Genomic DNA, 22,817 nt, shown 5'->3' on the forward strand with positions numbered 1-22,817 from the left:
ATAAGATGAGATGGACAAAATCGTCTTGCTCTTTTTCCACAAATATAACCCTAATATACAGCCATTGGAGCTTTACGGCTGGGTCTGGTAGGAACGGTTGTGATTGTTGTAGAACTAACTAATCTAATGGCCTGTTAGGTGAGGTTCGGTTGACTACTTGGCATTCTCTCGGGTCTCAGTGGCACCACAGCCATTACCTTTGTGTTTGCATGTTATTGTTCCAATTTTCCAGCCACTGAGCAGCAAACGAACTGAAAAGCCACAGTTAGGCATTAACCCTCCATATCTGGAGAATATCCCCGCCTTTTACCTGGTGTTTCATCACCCATAGAGGCGTGTGCGTGTGTGTGTGTGTGTGTGTGTGTGTGCGTGTGTGCGTGTGTGTGTGTGTGTGTGTGTGTGTGTGTGTGTGTGTGTGTGTGTGTGTGCGTTTGCGTGTGTGTGTGTGCGTTTGCGTGTGCGCGTGTGTGTGCCGAAGCATACTTTTTTATGTTATCACTGTGATAAAAGCAGAGGAACCGCTGAGTCAGGACAGGCCTTTGGAGTTCACACTCAGGACACAGACCACAGCACTGCCGCTCACAGTAAAAAGAGAATCACAGCCACACAAATGTAGATGTTTCAACTAATTACTAAGTGGTTCCACAGCCTTATTTTTATTCAACTTTTCAGTCCAAGTGTTAACTGAACCACCAAATATAGCTCCAACTTGAGAAAACTTTGGCAAGAATGCAGTCAGTTTAACACACAGTGCTTTCAAAACATCTTGAGGCTAGGGGGCAGTATTTTGATGTTTGGATGAAAAATGTGCCCAAAGTAAACTGCCTATTTCTCAGGCCCAGAAGCTAGAATATGCATATAATTGGCAGATTAGGATAGAAAACACTCTAAAATTTCCAAAACTGTCAAAATCTGTCTGTGAGTGTGAGGAAAATCCATCCAGGAAGTGCTGTTTTTCTGAAACCTATCTTTTCCATTGCAAGCCTATCCTCCATTTAAAGGGATATCAACCAGATTCCTTTCCCTATGGCTTCCACAAGGTGTGAACAGTCTTTAGACATAGTTTCAGGCTTTTATTCTGAAAAATGAGTGAGAATGATCACATCGCGTCAGTGGATAGCCAGATGTCCTCAGATTTGTGCATGCGTGCGCTACTGGAGCGAGACCTTTTCTTTCTCTCTTCTATTGAAAAGGCTACCGTCCGGTTGAAATATAATTGATTATTTATTGTAAAAACAACCTGAGGATTGATTGTAAAAAACGTTTGACATGTTTCTACGAACTTTACGGATACTATTTGGAATTTTCATCTGCCCGTCGTGACAGCACGAGCCTTTGGATTACTAAACAAAACGCGCCAACCAAATGGAGGTTTGGTTATAAAGAGAATATTTATTGAACAAAACAAACATTTATTGTGTAACTGGGAGTCTTTTGAGTGCAAACATCCGAAGATCATCAAAGGTAAGCGATTAATTTTATTGCTTTTCTGACTTTCGTGACCAATCTACTTTGCTGTTAGCTGTTTGTAATGTTTTGTCTGCTGAGAGCTGTCTTCACATAATCGCATGGTTTGCTTTCACCGTCAAGCCTTTTTGAAATCTGACACACTAGGTGGATTAACAACAAGCTAAGCTGTGTTTTGGTATATTGCACTTGTGATTTCATGAAAATGTAATATTTTTAGTGATTTAATTTGAATTTGCCGTTCTGCAATTCACCGGATGTTGACGAAAATGATCCCGCTAAAGGAATCTGTGCGCCAAGAGGTTTTAACATAGTGTTTTCAACTTACATATTTGACACACATGCTTACTTTGTGCATGTTCATTTAGACTGTCATTATTACTCAAACATGTCCTCACCTGGGACATTTATTTTATTTACTTATTTAGCCAATTTTAGGTTTTTCTGTATGTTGGTGGGGCAAATGTATCTGTGTTAATGTTACTCCTTAATCACTATGATCAATTAAATAGTTTTTCTTGAGTGTACCTTTAACAGAGCTGAGATATACTTTGAATTGCAAAGTGTATCAAAACAGGGGAAATCAGTTATTGGTGGCAAAGCAGAAAGATTGGCATGCTGTGATCCAAGAGGAGTTCAAATCCCAGGTGAGGACATGTTGAATAATAATTACTGTACACTCTTAGAAAAAAAGGTTCTGAGGTTGTCCCCATAGGAGAACCATTTTTGGTTCCAGGTAGAAGGGTTCTTCTACCTGGAACCAAAAGGGATTTGTCAAATGGTTATTCTATGGGTGTAACGAATGTCGTCGGGAGAAGGAGAAGAGGACCAAGGTGCAGCGTGGTAAGTATTGCGTTTAATAATGCGTTTAATAAATATGAACACTTGAACAAAAACAACAAACAAACAGTTCTGCAAGGTACAAAACACAAAACAACGACCCACAAACACAGGTGGGAACAGGCTACCTAAGTATGGTTCTCAATCAGAGACAACAATTGACAGCTGCCTCTGATTGGGAACCATACCAGGAAAAATGCGTAGAAATACAACACACAGAACAAAACATAGAAATGAAAAACATAGAATGCCCACCCCAACTCACGCCTTGACCAAACCAAAATAGAGACATAAAAAAGGAACTAAGGTCAGGACGTGACAATGGGGTCAGTCTAAGAATCCTTTTTGGTTCTAGATAGCTCTTTTTTTTCTAAGAGTGTATAAATTAATATGCACAATGTAACGTGTATGTCAAAGTTTGTCAAATATGCAAGTCGGGGGGGGCCTCCCGGGTGGCGCAGTGGTTAAGGGCGCTGTACTGCAGCGCCAGCTGTGCCATCAGAGTCCTGGGTTCGCGCCCAGGCTCTGTCGTAACCGGCCGCGACCGGGAGGTCCGTGGGGCGACGCACAATTGGCCTAGCGTCGCCCGGGTTAGGGAGGGCGTGGTCGGTAGAGGTGTCCTTGTCTCATCGCGCACCAGCGACTCCTGTGGCGGGCTGGGCGCAGTGTACGCTAGCCAAGGTGGCCAGGTGCACGGTGTTTCCTCCGGCGCATTGGTGCGGCTGGCTTCCGGGTTGGATGTGCGCTGTGTTAAAGAAGCAGCGGCTTGGTTGGTTGTGTATCGGAGGACGCATGACTTTCAACCTTCGTCTCTCCCGAGCCCGTACGGGAGTTGTAGCGATGAGACAAGATAGTAGCTACTACGAAATTGGGGAGAAAAAGGGGTGAAATTCAAAAATAAATAAATAAATATGTAAGTCGGGAAAAAAACATGTTAACTAGCCTTTTTTGTTTTTTAGATAAGATGCCCAAATAATAATTTCTAGTTATTTATTTTTGAGCATCCTTTTAGGCTGTCAGAATTCATACGTTTTCTCATGTTAGAGCTAAGTTTGGGACCATTTGGGAACATTAAGTTCAGGTAACACTTTGACAGAAAAGTTGAGCATTAAAAGCCTGTGGAGCCAGTTACTTAATAATATTTATATAATATTTAGATTTGTTTTACAGTGCTCCTTTATCCTTACTCTACATTATTATTTTTCTGCTTCATCTAGTTCTTCTTCTTATTATTATTATTTTACATTCCTTTCTGCTTCTTCTTCTGCCTTTTCTTCTTCTTCTTCTTCTTCTTCTGCCTTTTCTTCTTCTTCTTCTTCTTCTGCCTTTTCTTCTTCTTCTTCTTCTTCTTCTTCTGCTTCTTCTGCCTTTTCTTCTTCTTCTTCTTCTGCCTTTTCTTCTTCTTCTTCTTCTTCTGCTTCTTCTTCTGCCTTTTCTTCTTCTTCTTCTTCTTCTGCCTTTTCTTCTTCTTCTTCTTCTGCCTTTTCTTCTTCTTCTTCTTCTTCTGCCTTTTCTTCTTCTTCTTCTTCTTCTGCCTTTTCTTCTTCTTCTTCTTCTTCTGCCTTTTCTTCTTCTTCTTCTGCTTCTTCTGCCTTTTCTTCTTCTTCTTCTTCTGCCTTTTCTTCTTCTTCTGCCTTTTCTTCTTCTTCTGCTTCTTCTGCCTTTTCTTCTTCTTCTTCTTCTTCTGCCTTTTCTTCTTCTTCTTCTGCTTCTTCTGCCTTTTCTTCTTCTTCTTCTTCTGCCTTTTCTTCTTCTTCTTCTTCTGCCTTTTCTTCTTCTTCTTCTTCTTCTGCCTTTTCTTCTTCTTCTTCTTCTTCTTCTGCCTTTTCTTCTTCTGCTTCTTATTCTGCCTTTTCTTCTTCTTCTTCCTCTTCTGCCTTTTCTTCTTCTTCTTCTTCTTCTTCTTCTTCTTCTGCCTTTTCTTCTTCTTCTTCTTCTTCTTCTTCTTCTTCTTCTGCCTTTTCTTCTTCTTCTTCTGCCTTTTCTTCTTCTTCTTCTTCTTCTGCCTTTTCTTCTTCTTCTTCTTCTTCTTCTGCCTTTTCTTCTTCTTCTTCTTCTTCTTCTGCCTTTTCTTCTTCTTCTTCTTCTTCTGCCTTTTCTTCTTCTTCTTCTTCTTCTGCCTTTTCTTCTTCTTCTTCTTCTTCTGCCTTTTCTTCTTCTTCTATGCTCCTTTTTGCTTCTAGCCTCATTTCTTCCCCCCTACACTTCGTTATGGTTCTCCTTCTATACTCTTTCTTCACCTCTAGCTCCCTCCCTGTAATCTTTTTGTCTTAGATATTTTGTGGTTTTCATTTCTCATTTTTGCACGGATCCCCCTTCCCGCCTATCATTCTTCTCTCTATGCATTTCTCATCTGCCAATTATTTCGACCCTCTGTCTCTCCCTCTCTCTCTCACCAACGTCTCCTGTGTGTTAGCAGGCATTGTCTTTCCTTATCTCGTTGCCCTAATGGTCCAGTGGAAAGATCATCAAGCCATACACACACACACACACACACACACACACACACACACACACATGTGCGCACACACTCACTCACGCACAACACACACAAACACACACACACACCTGTGCGCACACACTCACACACAACACACACACACACACACACACACATACACACACACACATATATACACACATACTGTAGGAGCCTGTCTCTACCACAGGTCTGTTATGTGAGCCAACAACCAACTGTGCAAACAGAACGATCCTTCTTAACCTATTCACTGCTCTGTCTCAATGATCAAAACAGGAAAACACTTTGACTACTCTTTAGTCTACACTAGGGTACATTAGTACACAAACATATGATACTTAAGACTACTAGATTAGATCAGCACAGTACACGTGTAAACTTGTAAACAGAACCCAAAAATGGGATTATTGAAAAACACTTTGTGACAACTGCTGATGTGAAAATGCCTTTATAAATTATCAATTGATTGATCTTTGATTAAGTGCTAATCACCTGTTTCCCAAAGCATTGTATTTCTAAATCCCTAATCACTTGTTGTCATTAATTTCAACCACTTATCAAAGTCATGTGCTACTCAAAGCAAAGACTGTTCCCGTCAGATGCATTTAATCAATCATGGCATTTAAAAAAAAAAACCTGATAAAGTGTTATCAGGTTTTATCAGAGGATGCTATTATTCAAAAGAGAAACAATTTACAATGTTATCATTGGCAGACACTCTCATCCAGAGCATGTTACTGTAAGTGCATTAAAATAAGGAAATAGACTGTATTGATCAATTACTGACTGTCGTAACTGATTTTGGAGCAACAAAAGGAGATTCTGTCACGTTCTGACCTTTGTTCTTTTGTTATGTCTTTGTTTAGTATGGTCAGGGTGTGAGTTGGGTGGGTTGTCTATGTTCCTTTTTCTATGATTTGGGATTTCTGTGTTTGGCCTGGTATGGTTCTCAATCAGAGGCAGCTGTCAATCGTTGTCCCTGATTGAGAACCATACTTAGGTAGCCTGGTTTCACTTTTGAGTTGTGGGTGATTATTTTCCTGTGTCTGTGTTTGCACCATACGGGACTGTTTCGTTTGTTTCGTTCTTTCACTTTGTTATTTTGTATTTTGTAGTGTTCAGTTTAATAAACTAAAATGGACACTTACCACGCTGCACATTGGTCCGATCTCTCCTACTCCTCCTCGTCAGAAGAAGAGGACGAGCGTTACAGAATCACCCACCACCAAAGAACCAAGCAGCAGCAGCAGCGGTCTCAGGACTCCTGGACATGGGAGGAGATTCTGGACGGGAAGGGACCATGGGCACAGGCTGGAGAGTATCGCCACCCCAAGGCAAAGCTGGAGGCAGCGAAAGCCGAGAAGCGGTGGTATGAGGAGGCAGCACGGCAGCGCAGTTGGAAGCCCGAGGCAGCCCCAAAAGATTATTGGGGGGGGGGCACACGGGGAAGGCGAAGTCAGGTAGGAGACCTGCGCCAACTCCCCGTGCTTACCGTGGAGAGAGAGGGACCGGGCAGGCACCGTGTTATGTCGCGAGGCGCACGGTGTCCCCGGTGCGCAGGTATAGCCCGGTGCGGTGCATAGCAGCGCCTCGTATCGGCCGGGCTAGAGTGGGCATCGAGCCAGGTGCCATGAAGCCGGCTCAGCGCATCTGGTCTCCAGTGCGTCTCCTTGGGCCGGGGTACATGGCACCAGCCCTACGCATGGTGTCCCCGGTTCGCCAGCACAGCCCAGTGCGGACTATTCCACCTCGCCAGCACAGCCCAGTGTGGGCTATTCCACCTCGCCGCACTGGCCTGGCTACGGGAGCATTCAGCCAGGTAGGGTTGGGCAGGCTCGGTGCTCGAGACCTCCAGTGCGCATTCACGGTCCGGTCTATCCGGTGCCACCTCCACGCACCAGCCCTCCGGTGGCAGCCCCTCGCACCAGGCTGTTTCTCCGTCTCCTCCCTATAGGTGCTCCCGCCTGTCCAGTGCTGCCAGAGTCTTCCTCCTGCCCAGCGCTGTCAGAGTCTCCCGTCTGTCCTGAGCTGCCAGAGTCGCCCGTTTTTCCTGAGCTGCCAGAGTCGCCCGTCTGTCCTGAGCTGCCAGAGTCGCCCATCTGTCCTGAGCTGCCAGAGCCGCCCGTCTGTCCTGAGCTGCCAGAGTCGCCCGTCTGTCCTGAGCTGCCAGAGCCGCCCGTCTGTCCTGAGCTGCCAGAGCCGCCCGTCAGTCAGGAGCTGCCAGAGCCGTCCATCAGTCAGGAGCTGCCAGAGCCGTCCGTCAGCCAGGAGCTGCCAGAGCCGTCCGTCAGCCAGGAGCTGCCAGAATCGCCCGTCACTCCGGAGCTGCCGGAATCGCCCTTCACTCTGGAGCTGCCGGAGTCTCCCGCCTGTCCGGTGCTGCCGGAATCTCCCGTTCGTCCGGTGCTGCCGGAATCTCCCGTCCATTTGGGACCCATTGCTAGGGTCCCCAGTCCGAGGTCGGCGGCGAGGGTAGCCGCTTTAAAGAGGCCACGGAGTCGGTTAAGGAGGCGGAGAAAGACTATGGTGGAGTGGGGTCCACGTCCCGCGCCAGAGCCGCCACCGCAGACAGACACCCACCCAGACTCTACCCTATAGGTTCAGGTTTTGCGGCCGGAGTCCGCACCTTTGGGGGGGGATACTGTCACGTTCTGACCTTAGTTATTTTGTTATGTCTTTGTTTAGTATGGTCAGGGCGTGAGTTGGGTGGGTTGTCTATGTTCCTTTTTCTATGATTTGGGATTTCTGTGTTTGGACTGGTATGATTCTCAATCAGAGGCAGCTGTCAATCGTTGTCCCTGATTGAGAACCATACTTAGGTAGCCTGTTTGCACCATACGGGACTGTTTCGTTTGTTTCATTCTTTCACTTTGTTATTTTGTAGTGTTCAGTTTAATAAACTAAAATGGACACTTACCACGCTGCACATTGGTCCGATCTCTCCTACTCCTCCTCGTCAGAAGAAGAGGACGAGCGTTACAGATTCTAGTAATTTCTTATGAATGTTGAAAATTCTTGAAGAAAGAAAATCTTAAGCATAGTGTACGGAGCGCCGGCGCATTCCATCCCCTGGATGCTGCTACTGTCTGGAAGGTGAGTTATCATGGTCCAGTAGTACTGACAAAGTTGTTGTGAAGATGGGGAGAGGTATATCTGTTATTTAAAAAAAAAAAAGGTTATTTGTTTTTGACACAAAGATCAACTGTATTAGTTGTTCAGGCTCTGATCTTGTCCCATCTTGATACCTGTTCAGGTCTGGTCACCCTGCCATAGTTGGAATAGGTGCTCACCGCCCTCTCTGCCCTCCAGTGGATGATCGAAGATACCTCTGAACAGAGCCATGAACCCCTCATCCGAAGCCAGCTCCTCCTCTCCTCTTTCCCAGACAGCCGTAGCCCACTCCAATGCCCGCCTAGTCAGCAGAGAAATAACCGTGGCAACCTTGGACCTCTTGGTGGTGGGAGCTCCCATCTGGTGCGCAAATTTGAGGGAGCACTAGAGTAGGAAGCCACGGCATTTAGATGGAGTTCCGTCATATTTGTCTGGTAGGGACAAACAGACATCACTGACATAGGCAGACGGCTGAATGGACTGGTGTGCTAGCTCGCTGGGTCGAATGGTGGTAGAGTATCCTCCGCCAGTTGAAGGCAACGCCTCTCGGTATGTTCGAGACGTTGAAGAATGCGAAGGACCTCCTCCATGGCCGTCCCCAGTTGCGCCAGCTGGTCATGGTGCTGACAAAGTAGGTATCCCTGTTTGTTGACCATCTGGGAGATGTCCTGATTCAATGCTGCTTCCATTTGGTGAGGCAGTATTCTGTAACGGAGTCGCTGGGAGTCAAGAAGCAGGTGCAGGGGGTGAGTGTTAATAATACAAGAAACATGGAACAATACAAATCAAGAGTAGTGTTTGGACAGGAAACACATAACCAGTACTGCTTGGGGAATGAACATAGTGACAGACATAGGGGAGGTAATCAGTGAAGTGATGGAGTTCAGGTGAGTCTCATGAGGTGCAGGTGCGCGTAATGATGGTGCTAGGTGTGCGTAATGATGGTCGATGTTGAGCGCCGGAGAGGGGGAGTAGACGTGACAGTATACCAGGACTCATTTGTTGAAGATGTTAAAAAATGTATGTTGATCTGATTTGTATTAAAATTGAGAAATGTGACTAAACTGAAATGATATTACCAAAACAAGATAAATGACATATAAAAAAACTTTGGAACACCTTAAATTATATTATGGGATGAAAACCCAATTCATCTCCATCGTTTAATGAAGTTGATGAGTCATTCATAACGAAACCTTTTGATATAGACAATCATTTCTATGACTATTTCACCCGGTAAAGTGGGCAAACCGAGAAGTGAAATGACATCATATGTGTGTAATGAAGATCTAATAATGAAAGTTTGTGTGGAAGAGGTGGAAAAACAGTTGTTATCCATCAATAATGATAAGCCACCAGGTATAGACAACCTAGATGGGAAACGGTGTTGCCACCCGCATTTGCCATGTCTTGAACCAAAGCCTGTGTGTCCACAGGCGTGGAAGGACGCTAAAGTAATTCCACAGCCTAAAAATAGTAAAGCACTCTTTGCTGGCTCTAACCGCTAATTGCTTCTTAGTAAATTGATGGAGCGAATTGTGTTTAACTTTGAACAAATACAATTATATTTTTTTAAAGAACTAGTTAACTACTGACCTTCAGCATGCATGTACAGAAGGGGACTTTAACTGCACTTAACTCAGACGACTGATGATTGGCTAAAAGAAATGGATCGTATGATTACAGTTGGAGCTGTATTGTTCGATTTCAGTGCAGCCTTTGATGTTATTGATCATAATTTGTTATTGACAAAACAAGTTGAAGAAGCTGAGGTCCTGGGAGGAACATTGGATGGTCAGTTATCCTGGTCCAGTCGTACTGACAACGTTGTTGTGAAGATGGGGAGAGGTATGTCTGTTATTTAAAAGAAGAAACAAAAAAAGGTTATTTATTTTTGACACAAATATCAACTATACTAGTTGTTCAGGCTCTGATCTTGTCCCATCTTGGTACCTGTCCAGTAATGTGTTCAGGTGCAGAAAAGACACACCTAGCTAAACTGCAACTGGCTCAAAACCAAGCAGCACGCCTTCCCATTAACTGCACACACAGAACTGGCATCAACAACATGCATCATAGTCTTTCCTGGCTGAGGAGAAATGGACTACTTCCCTTCTAGTCTTTTTAAGAAACATTTGTCTGTTGAAAATGCCTAACCACTTGTCTAATCTATTTGCATACACTTCAAACAGACATACATACCCCACCAGCCATACCACTGTGTGTTTCTTCACGGTAACCAATAAAAAAAAACAGATTTAATATGCCGCTCAGTTATGTGTAGAACCATGTCATCATGGAATGCTCTGCCACCAGAGGTTACTCAGGCAACAAAATAAGCTTTAAAAAAAACAGATAAGAAACTATTGTATCACCAACGCCTCTCCTCTTTCTAAAGATCTACTTTAACTGTACTGTACATAAGAATATGAAGATGTATATGAATCGTGTGTAAGTAGTATTTTTGTTGTCTCTTGGTGTCTTTGCTACATATCTCTTATTAACATTTTTATTTTGAATTGAATGTAATGTAATATCTTATGTAGTTCTTGTCTATTACTGTTCTGTACTTTGTCATGTATTTGTACATTTTATGTGGACCCCAGGAAGTGTATCTGCTGCATGTGCGGTAGCTAATGGGGATCCTAATAAACTAAACATGTCATGCTAATTTAAACAAGCAAAGCAGGTTTAGCTCCTCACCCTCGCATACAGTGTTGGAACAAACTGAAACATCAGAATCACATTTAGTCCTTTCATCACTAGAGCTCTAAGCACTCAGAACAAAGAACAAGTTGCATAACCTGGACGAATGATTTCTTAAAATAGCCTTCAGCGAGGTTGTGTCCCAAAATGACACCCTATTCCTTATGTGCCCTGGTCAAAAATAGTGCACTATATAGGGAATAGGGTGCCATTTGGCATGCCTGCTCTCTGTTGAGAGGGGCAGACGAGAAGTATCACCTACACTTTAAAAAAATGCTCATTTAAAAACAATGTGGGTTATTAGGTAACCCAGCGCTGGGTAAATATTGGAAAGATCACACGCTGAGTTTTTTTGACCCAGCCAGTTGGGTTGTTTGGATTAACCAAACATGGGTTAATTTAACCATCAGTTGGGCCTTTATTCACTTTCATACTGGGTTGATCCAGCAGCTGGGTATTATTAAATATAATCCACAGGTTATTTTCAAGATGCTTGGCTTATTAGGACTGTGGCTTTCAGATAGTTATTTTTGGCCACTCGTGAGAGTTAATGTCATTGCTGCTCATGTTAAGATTGTACATTGCAATGTTCCATTTTCCATGAATATTTTTGCACGTTACATGTTTTAATATAAAATTCATAACATTATTATTTACATATTGTAACAAAGTGGTAACTTTCCCAACATTTGGGATATGCATAGGCTCTTGAGGAATCCATACACTTGTGTAAGCCTCATTAAAGCCTCATTCAACCTTAACATGTGATGACAATACAACTGAACAGATGAACCGGAATGACATTTACTCATCAATGACCCAGGATGAACAACTCAACCTTGCTATATTTTAAGAAAACAACCCAACTAAGTGACCCAATGTCTGCAACTCAGCAGTTGGGTCTTCCAAACAACCCAGCATTTTTTAGAGTGTAGTAGGTCTTATTTACAGTGACTGCACACTGACACACACACACACACACATAAACACACACACACATACGCACCCCTTGACTTATTCCAGATTTTGTTGTGTTCCAGCCTGAATTCAAAATGGATTAAATAGATTTTTATTTTCTCACCCATCTACACACAATATCCCATAATGAAAAAGCGAAGACATGTTTTAAAAAACATTTATTGAAAATGAAATACAGAAATATCTTATTTACATAATTATTCACACCCCTGAGTGAATACTTGGTAGCAGCACCTTTAACAGCGATTACAGCAGTGAATCTGTCTGGGTATGTCTCTACAAGCTTTCCACACCTGGATTGTGCAACATTTGCCCATTATTATTTTCTAATTTCTTCGAGCTCTGTCAAATTGGTTGTTGATTATTGCTAGACAACCACTGACATATATTTTCAAGCAGATGTAAGTCACAACTGTAGCTCGGCCACTCAGGAACATTCACTGTCTTCTGGGTAAGCAACTCCAGTGGCCTTGCTTTTTTAGGTTATTGTCCTACTGAAAGGTGAATTAATCTGCCAGTGTCTGGGATTTTGCCTGTGCTTAGCTCCATTCAGTTTCTTTTTGATCCTGAAAAACTCCCAAGTCCTTAACAATTACAAGCATATCGATAACATGATGCAGCCACCACTATGCTTGAAAATATGGAGAGTGGTACTCAGTAATGTGTTGTATTGGATTTGCCCCAAACATAACATTTGTATTCAGGGCAAAAAGTGAATCGCTTTGACACATTTTTTTTTGCATAGCTTCTTTAGTGCCTTGTTGCAAACAGGATGCATGTTTTAAAATAGTTGTATTCGATACAGGCTTCCTTCTTTTCCCTCTATCAATTAGGTTAGTATTGTGGAGTAACTACAATGTTGCTGATCCATCTTCAGTTTTCTCCTATCACAGCCATTTAACTCTGCAACTGTTTTAAAGACACCATTGGCCTCATGGTGAAATGCCTGAGCGGTTTTGTTCCTCTCCGGCAACTGAGTAAGGAAGGACGCTTTTATCGTTGTAGTCACTCTGTGTATTGATACACCATCCAAAGGGTATTATGGGGTATTGTGTGTAGATGGGTGAGAGAAAAAATATAACACAATATGGAATCGTTTAAAAAAAAACAATTTTTTTCAGAATCTCTCACCATCTCTTACTCAATTTTAGACATACAGTACACACATCCGACCTGGGTTAACTATAGGTTTAACTATGCTTTATGGAAAAGTAACTATTTCACCCGGGGAACAAATAGCTACTTTGGAGGTGACTACAACTATACAGATCCCCAGAAATGATTACTTTTTAAAACGATTTGAATACAGATCCCCAAAAAGGATTACTTTTTAAAAACTATTTGAATACAGATCTCAGAAAGTAACTACTTTTCAAAACTATTTGAATACAGATCTCAGAAAGTAACTACATCTTCCTGAGGACATGCAAACTAACGTGATTTTTCACCTTGGCTGTAGTTGATTCAAGAAGGCAGTTTTGGAATATTTAGTTTCTATTTGAAACTTAATATCCATATTTTGGTACTGCTTGCATTCTCAGTAACAATAATTATTTTTTTTATCCCAGGCCCCCGTCCCCGCAGGAGGCCATTTGCCTTTTGGTAGGCAACTGACTTGCCTAGTTAAACAAAGGTTAAATTAAAAAATCATAAATAAAAAAACATTAAACTGTTATTGTGCCTGTAATAAAACTGTAAATACTTTTGAACCAAGGTTTTATTAGCATGTTGTTACATGATACTTTGGAAATTGCATTTTAATTGTATAACAACGAGCGGGGCGATTTTGTAACTTCTGTACACAATAGGAATAATGACTGTTCCTTAATCCACTTATGTAATAACTTGGTTGTTATGCAATTACAAAGTCCTCTATAACTACAATGATGTTATTGTAATAATCACAAAGTTACTATACATGTACAGTATGAGAACTTTATGTCAAGCGTTACTGTATTACCTTATGTCTCACTCATTATGAAAATATATTTGTTAGTCATTTTGAAGCTGCGTAAATGGTCTACTCTAATGTCGAGGGGATTCCATGACCCTCATGTATTTAATTCTAGGCTATAGGCTATATTAAGACTCACATCTTAAAGCCCTCAAAACCATGTGCTTACGCTCATATATTTAGACTAATTCAACTAACTGTTGTAGTTTTTGGTTCTTCATAAAATATTTGGCAGCCATCAAATAAATATAGCGATTTTTACTTCTTATACTTGTTCCTGTCATCAGCCGTAGCTGATGGTAGCCCAGTATATAAACTATATTCGACAACCTCAAGGATTTGAAAAGTTTTTTTTTTTTTTTTCAAATAAACTGAAAAAGACAACTATTTTCTGCTCAGGTCTGATAGACAAACACACACACACACACACAGCGTATAATCAAGGATACAAAGAGCAGCATGTCAGCAAATCCAAAGATACCAGCTGGAAACATAAGAAATGCATTCAAAGTGTGCATGGTGTGTGTAGTCTGTGTGTGCAATGACAAGGTCATAGTGGAATTTCATCACCCTGAAGTCAGAAAAATTCACTCCACAAGAGGTGCAAGTGAACATGCTACACTTAGACTCAGGTTGCACCTTGAGGAAGACCTATGAGTGAGAGGGAGAGACAGTGTAGTACTACTTTGCTGTGTGTTTTTTGGGGGGATATGGTGGTGTACTGTATGGCGAAAAGGTGGGTCGAGGAACAGCTGATTGCTTGAATATGGGGGAGGACGGTTTGGGTATATGGAACAGGCTGAACTGAAGGAAGAAAACAAGCTCAGGAAATAGTGGTGGAGAGAAGAGTTAGTGCGGTAAAGGGGCGGTCCTACTGTACTCAAATGAAGGGATATGTATATTTACCCAATATCTTGCTCACTGCTGAGTCAAACCAAAGCAGCAAGGATACAGCTCGTGTCTGAAGACCAGAAAGGACATTTTTATTGAGGGTCGATTTTGGGATAGGAAGACACAGCCGTGTGGTTTTCAACCAGTTTTGTTTGTGAGTAAAAAAAAAAAAAAGGATGCTTTAGTCGGGTCTCTCGAGCTCTCGCCTGGAAAAAAGGAAGAAGTGACCGCTATTGTTTTGTGACAGGAGGTTTCTTTCGCAGTATGTCACTGGAACACGCAATTCTTGTTCACTAAATGTACTATTGAATACGTGTAACTTGTTTGCTTAGACGTGTTTAATAAGACGTCAAATAGTGAAAATATATTATAGCACAATGAAATCACAAATGTGCTAGTCGCATTACCGGTCAAACGAGATAGAAAGCTATCTCATCTAATGTTTTGTTGTGGTTGCCCGCAGCGCAAACTAGGCATATGTGTTTTTATTTTACAAAATTCGTTAGTGCGCAAGCAGCGCACGAGTGCCACATTATAAATACAAATACATTGGTATTCTGGACAACAGAAACATGATGATGATACAGAGCTAAAAACAAAGTTTACATAAAGTGTAAGTGCACTGACTTTTTGTATATATAAATTAACCATTTGTGTAGTGCGGTGCCCATAACATCTGAAATCTCCATTCGATTTTTTAAGGGTTGAATAGCTATACCAGTATACAGCAACAAGTCAAAATAACTTGTATCCGATCATCTTCGACAACTTTGGGTGAAGTGTGTTGTGCTGTCTTACCAACGCGCAAATTGAGCCCCTGCGTCCAAGCGCTCTTTAGCTGTCAACTGAGAGCGACCGCAGGCACAGCTGCAGCAGCAAGTGTCAACGAGGACTGAACAACTCTTATCGACAAAATGACTGACGGACCAAGGCAACGAGGATGTTCAGCGGCGTCTGGCGGGGATGCTGGCCCCGAGTCCGGGAAAGAGTCCGGAGAAGGAGGGGTGACTCTGAAGAAAGAGATCGGTCTTGTGAGCGCGTGCGGAATTATTGTTGGTAAGTAAAAATAAAAAAAATGGGTATAGATAATGTCCTAATTTTGATGTATATTTGCAAAGGTTTGATTGTGTGTGAATTATGAATAGGCCTAGTAGAAAATGTAACTGACCACTGCTGCTCAGGTTTGCTGAGAGTTGGTTTGCAGTCGGGTTTATATAGTGAGTTCACAAAGACTAGAACAAGGTTTGGGTTAAGTAGCATAAGGTCACCTACTCTATTACTAGTTATGGATCACTTTCAACTTAAAATGTAGGCTTTTAAGCTTCTAATTAAGGCTAATTATCATTGATGCCTATTGCATCACTTCAGCAGTTGACAGTCATTCTTTATCTCTCTGTGAGGTGGTTTGAAACTCTCTTTGATCTTCAGCGCAAACCGAAACTGTCACGACATTATCCCCATCATTACTGTAAATGAAGATGACTGAACTGACCTTTTTTGTAAATGCAAGTTATTTACACCCATGTTACCAGTAGAATTGGAAACCCGATGTAACCAGCGAACTACTCTATGTATAATTTCTAAATCTGAACATTAATCTGATCACCAGAGCTACACCTTGGCTTTTTTCCACATTTTGTTTGGTTACAGCCTTATTCTAAAACCTATTTAACATATTTTCCTCATCAATCTACACACACTACCCCATAATGACAACGTTTTTTTTTAGAAATGTTTGCTAATTAATTTTTTTTGTTTATTAAAAAAACGGAAACATTACATTTACATACATTACAGTCAACAGTTTGGACACACCTAATCATTCAAGGGGTTTTTCTTTATTTGTCATTTACTACATTGTAGAATACTAGTGAAGACATCAACACTATGAAATAACACATATGGAATCATGTAGTAACCAAAAAAGTGTTAAATTATTCAAAATGAATCTTCAAAGTAGGTACCCTTTCTCCTTGATGACAGCTTTCTACACTCTTGGCATTCTCTCAACCAGCTTCACCTGGAATGCTTTTCCAATAGTCTTGAAGGAGTTCCCACATATGCTGAGCACTTGTTGGCTGCATTTCCTTCACTCTGGGAATCCAACTCATCACAAGCCATCTCAATTGGTTTGAGGTCAGGTGATTCTGGAGGCCAGGTCATCTGATGCAGCACTCCATCACTCTCCTTCTTGGTCAAATAGCCCTTAAACAGCCAGGAGGTGTGTTGGTTCATTGTCCTGTTGAAAATCACATGATAGTCCCACTGAGTGCAAACCAGATGGGATGGCGTATCGCTGCAGAATGCTGTGGTAGCCATGCTGGTTAAGTGTGCCTTGAATTCAAAATAAATCACAGACAGTGTCACCAGCAAAGCACCCCGCACACCATCACACCTCCTCCTTCATGCTTCACGGTGGGAACCACACATGCAGAGATCATCCATTCACCTACTCTGCATCTCACAAAGACACGGCGGTTGGAACCAAAAATCTCAAATTTAGACTGTTCAGATCAAAGGACAGATTTCCACCTGTCTAATGTCCATTGCTCGTGTTTCTTGGCCCAAGCAAGTATCTTCTTCTTATTGGTGTCCTTTAGTAGTGGCTTCTTTTCAGCAATTCAACCATGTTTCACGCAGTCTCCTCTAAACAGTTGATGTTGAGATGTGTCTGTTACTTGAACTCCGTGAAGTATTTACTTCGGCTGCAATTTCTGAGGCTGGTAACTCTAATGAATTTATCCTCTGCGGCTGAGGTAACTCTGGGTCTTCCTTTTCTGTGGCAGTCCTCATGAGAGCCAGTTTCATCATAGAGCATAATGGGTTTTGCGACTGCACTTGAAGAAACTTTAAAAGTTCTTGCCATTTTGACTGACCTTCATATCTTAAAGTAATGATGGACTGTCATTTCTCTTTGCTTAGTTGAGCTCTTCTTGCCATAATATGGACTTGGTCTTTTACCAAATAGGGCTATCTTCTGTATACCACCCCTACCTTGTCACAACACAACTGATTGGCTCAAACGCTTTAAGAAGGAAAGAAATTTCACAAATTAACTTATAACAAGGCACACCTGTTAATTGAAATGCATTCCAGGTGACTACCTCATGAAGGTTCAATTCTTGGGCCGACTCTTTTCTCTGTATATATCAATGATGTCGCTCTTGCTGCTGGTGATTCTCTGATCCACCTCTACGCAGACAACACCATTCTGTAGACATCTGGCCCTTCTTTGGACATTGTGCTAACAAACCTCTAAATGAGCTTCAACGCCTTACAACACTCCTTCCGTGGCCTCCAACTGCTTTTAAATGCAAGTAAAACTAAGTGTAGGCTCTTCAACCGATTGCTGCCCGCACCCTCCCGCCCGACTAGCATCACTACTTTACGCTACTGCTACTCTCTGTTCATCATATAGGCATAGTCACTTTACCATATCTACACATACTACCTCAGTCACCCCGACTAACCGGTGTCTGTATGTAGCTTCGCTACTTTTATAGCCTCGCTACTGTATATAGCCTCGCTACTGTTATTTTTCACTGTCTTTTTACTGTTGTTTTTATTTCTTTAAATCAAATCAAATCAAATGTATTTATATAGCCCTTCGTAAATCATCTGATATCTCAAAGTGCTGTACAGAAACCCAGCCTAAAACCTCAAACAGCAAGCAATGCAGGTGTAGAAGCATGGTGGCTAGGAAAAACTCCCTAGAAAGGCCAAAACCTAGGAAGAAACCTAGAGAGGAACCAGGCTATGTGGGGTGGCCAGTCCTCTTCTGGCTGTGCCGGGTGGAGATTATAACAGAACATGGCCAAGATGTTCAAATGTTCATAAATGACCAGCATGGTCAAATAATAATAATCACAGGCAGAACAGTTGAAACTGGAGCAGCAGCACGGCCAGGCGGACTGGGGACCGCAAGGAGTCATCATGCCCGGTAGTCTTGAGGCATGGTCCTAGGGCTCAGGTCCCCGAGAGAGAGAAAAAAAGAGAGAAAGAGAGAATTAGAGAGAGCATACTTAAATTCACACAGGACACCGGATAGGACAGGAGAAGTACTCCAGATATAACAAACTGACCCTAGCCCCCCGACACATAAACTACTGCAGCATAAATACTGGAGGCTGGGACAGGAGGGGTCAGGAGACACTGTCTCCAAAAGCTTTCAATTAGGATTTTAGCTGCAGATTTGAATACAACATTCTAGGTATTGGGAGGCACAGTAACTGTACACTAGTGGAAAGTTATTAATTATGGCCAACTTGTTTGAACATTAACAAAATAATTGTGTTAATTAAGACTTACCTATTGTTCACATAATACCTTTTTTGCACTATTGGTTAGAGCCTGTAAGTAAGCATTTCACTGTAAGGTCTACACCTGTTGTATTCGGCGCAAGTGACAAATAAACTTTGATTTGATTTGACTACCCTGGACGGTTCTGACCTAGAGTATGTGGACTATAAATATCTATAATATGTGAACTATAAATATCTAGGTGTCTGGTTAGACTGTAAACTCTCCTTCCAGACTCATATTAAGCATCTCCAATCCAAAATGAAATCTAGAATCGGCTTCCTATTCCGCAACAAAGCCTCCTTCACTCATGCCGCCAAACATACCCTCGTAATACTGACTACCCTACCGATCCTTGACTTCGGCGATGTCATTTACAAAATATCCCCCAACACTATACTCAGCAAACTGGATGTAATCTATCACAGTGCCATCCGTTTTATCACCAAGCCCCATATACTACCCACCACTGCGACCTCTATGCTCTCGTTGGCTGGCCCTCACTACATATCCGTCGCCAAACCCACTGGCTCCAGGTCATCTATAAGTCTTTGCTAGGTAAAGCTTTGTCTTATCTCAGCTCACTGGTCACCATAGCAACACCCACCTGTAGCAAGCGCTCCAGCAGGTATATTGCACTGGTCGTCTTTTGCACCCCAGTATCTCTACTTGCACATCATTATCTGCACATATATCACTCCAGTATTAATGCTACATTTTAATTATTTTCGCCTCTATGGCCTATTTATTGCCTTACCTCCCTACTCTTCTACATTTTTACACACTGCACATAGATCTTTCTTTTTTTCTTTTATTTTGTGTTATTTACTGTACGTTTGTTGATGTGTAACTCTGTGTTGTAGTTTTTGTAGCTTTGCTTTATCTTGGGCAGGTCGCAGTTGTAAATGAGAACTTGTTCTCAACTGGCCTACCTGGTTAAATAAAGGTGAAATCATTTTATTTGTTATTTTTATTTACACCATAGCAAAAGGTTTTGCAACATAATACAAAAAGGGCCGTTTCTTATTGGATAGGTTCAGACAGTGCCCCTCCCTGTTTTCTTCTGTTCGTTTGGTGCCAAATGAAAATGACCCTGATCTCTCCTCCTATCTCACGTGAGAGGCCTTATCGTCAGATTACTGAACTCAAACTGCCATGTTCAAACTCTTCCCTTTGTTCTCTGTCTGCTTCGCTGAGTTTCCTCAAAGTGAGCTGAGTGAGTTCTTTATGACTTTAAGGTACACCTATTTTCCTTCAAGTCCACCTCCACCCCCTTCTTCAGCACCCCCTCTCCCCTCCTCCACGCAAAGCTGGGATCAGAAGTGAACTTTTGCAGATTTGGAGGAACTAAGATTCCCAAGGTGATACTGCTGTTTCATTAGCTGAGCTGGCTTAGCTTTTGTAGCCTGTGAGGCCTCCATGGCTTCTATTCATAGCGTTTATGGTAGTGCGCTATATGGTTGGTTATAAGTAGTGCACTATATCAGTATAGGTAGTGCACTGTGGGTGTCATTTCAGACATAGTTAGGGTGACAGTAAGGGAAATCATCATCATCTCTATGGTGAGGTTGGTGTGTTTTGGACTGGGATGAAAGGGGAAGGAAACGGGCAGGTGGGTGAGGACTGAGGAGAGTGAGGTGGGTGAGGTGGGTGAGGTGGGCGAGGAGGGTGAAGACTCAGGTGTGTGAGGAGGGTGAAGACTGGGGTGGGTGAGGAGGGTGTGTGTGTGTGTGTGTGTGTGTGTGTGTGTGTGTCCTCGGAGAGGTTGGACAGTGTCCAAGCAGTAGTTGGCCCCGATCCTAAACTCAACCATTAATGGGGAAAATGCAAAGCTACCAACAAGCTCTCACTACAGAATTAGACGTTCATCCACGTTCTCCAAACGTAAAATTTGAAAGCGTTTTTTGTTGTTGTTCCTGCTGCTCTGTATTGTTCTATTTCTCCGAACATCAAATGTAGAAGTTAAGGGTAAAGTTCAGGCAGTCATTCCAAATGTTTAAAGCAAGGGTTAAGGTTTTGGATAGGGTCAAATAAAAATACAGAACAGTGTCCACGACCGAACACGCAACCTTCTGATCCAGAGTCATGGGATGACGCGACGCCCGTCCACAACACCCTAGCAAAACCCAAGCCCACTTGATGGTGATAGTGCTCACTGTTGCCACTAGTGGCCGATTTCGAAGGCATTTCCTGAAGTCCTCATGGTTAGACATCCAACTTTGACACCAATCATCAGCGATCTCCCCGAAACTACACTGTAGTAGTACACTGCTGCTGACACTATGTATCATTACATTTCATGTGCAAAAGCCTGAGTAGGCACTACACTGCACAGCACATTGTTCCTGAAAAGGGGATCAGAAAGCTGAAGTAGTCAATGGTTGCGTCCCAAATGGGACCCTATTCCAAATGAAGTAGTGCACTATGTAGGGAATAGGGTGCATTTGGGGTGCAACCATTGTCCGAGTAAGTAAGCCTCGTCCATGACTTGAACGGCTTTGTCTGAGCTTTAGGCCTACTACCGTAGCTTCGTTTTAAGGCCAGTGATGTTTTGGCTATATTCTCCTGGAGATTACACACATTGGGTTTGGCTCTTACCTGCTCTGGTGCTTCCAGAGATGATCCACCCTTTTCAAAACGTGTGCGGTTGCACACTCCCCGTCATAGATTTAACAATGGCGGAAACTACCTCCAGCCAACGTTTGCACCAATCCTACACTTTTAAATCCATCACGGGAGTGTGCAAGTGCCCACTTTGGAGAAGGGTGGAGAATCGCAGCCCTGGCATCAGAGGTAGGACGAGAGGAGGGAAAGAGGGAAGAGGAGAGAGGAAAAACCACCCGTTCTGGAGCATTATGTCAGAGTGTGTTTCTTTCTCGTACAGTTCACACAAAGGGGACCAGGGGGAAAGTGAGAACAGGAAGCAGGAAGTGGAAGCAGGTAGACAGAGAGAACAAGAAATGTGTGTGGGTGCGTATGTGTGTGAGTGAGTGTGTGTGTGCATGGTTGTGTGTGCATCAGGGGTGTTCCTTTCCGGTACAATTCACACAAAGGGGAAGCAGGGCAAAAGTGAGAACAGGAACAGGAAACACCGTGCGCGAAGTGTTCCACTTCAGTCAGCACCCTTCACTCTCACACACAGACACACACACAGTCTGAATAAGGAAACTAGAAGCTCATCCCACAGATAAGGTGTACCGTAGTTTAGCCAGTCTAAACCAGTCTCTTTTACACTGCTCTCACCAGCTCACCAGTGACAATACAACCTAACCCAGTATCCTCATTGTCTTATCATCAGTGTTACACACAAAGTTGCTGAACTGATGCATTATAAAGCAGACACAGTCACTGCTCATACAGCAGAGTACCAAAGACCACGGGAGTCAGCTTTCTTGGAGCAGTCACTTGCTTTTGTCGAGGTTGAGATTTATTGTGCTTTTACCTTTCACCCACTAAGGTAACCTTGCTAAGGAATAATACAGGAGAGGGGTTTAGGCTAGACACTGCACATGTGATATGTACATACAGTACCAGTCAAAAGTTTGGACACACCTACTCATTCAAAGGTTTTTCTTCATTTTTACTATTTTCTACATTGTAGAATAGTAGTGAAGACGTCAACACTATGAAATAACACATAAGGAATCATGTAGTAACCAAAAAAAAGTGTTAAACATATCAAAATATATTTTATATTTGTGATTCTTTAATGTAGCCACCTTGATGAAAGCTTTGGTCAAAGCTTTGGCATTCTCTCAACCAGCTTCACCTGGAATGCTTTTCCAGTTCTAATGAGTTCCCACATATGCTGAGCAATTGTTGGCTACTTTTCTGTCACTGCTGTCTAACTCATCCCAAACCTTCTCAGTTGGGTTGCGGTCAGGTGATTGTGGAGGCCAGGTCATCTGATGCAGCACTCCAACACTCTCCTTCTTGGTCAAATAGCCCTTACACAACCTGGAGGTGTGTTGGGTCATTGTCCTGTTGAAAAATAAATGATAGTCCTACAAACACGCAAAACAGATGGGATGGCGTAGTGCTGCAGAATGCTGTGGTAGCCATTCTGGTTAAGTGTGCCTTGAATTCTAAATA

At 42.5% G+C, this 22,817-nt stretch overlaps 1 protein-coding gene across 2 annotated transcripts in view; it reads left to right on the forward strand.

The window, feature by feature from the left end:
* Positions 1-13,888: 13,888 nt before the first annotated feature.
* Positions 13,889-22,817, forward strand: part of LOC110500480 (large neutral amino acids transporter small subunit 2) — a 32,340-nt gene continuing 23,411 nt past the window's right edge. Inside the window, exons 1-2 of one of the 2 annotated variants that reach the window (XM_036957896.2) lie at positions 14,154-15,039; positions 15,129-15,482. In XM_036957896.2, coding sequence (XP_036813791.1) covers positions 15,341-15,482 — 142 coding nt within the window. In that variant the 5' untranslated portion in view covers positions 14,154-15,039; positions 15,129-15,340. Of the gene's footprint in view, positions 15,483-22,817 lie in introns of both variants that reach the window. The other variant, XM_036957895.2, reaches the window with a different exon arrangement.

This window comes from Oncorhynchus mykiss, chromosome 21, assembly GCF_057628025.1.
Source record: "Oncorhynchus mykiss isolate SJ-2025 chromosome 21, ASM5762802v1, whole genome shotgun sequence".
In the NCBI taxonomy this organism is placed as follows: domain Eukaryota; kingdom Metazoa; phylum Chordata; class Actinopteri; order Salmoniformes; family Salmonidae; genus Oncorhynchus; species Oncorhynchus mykiss.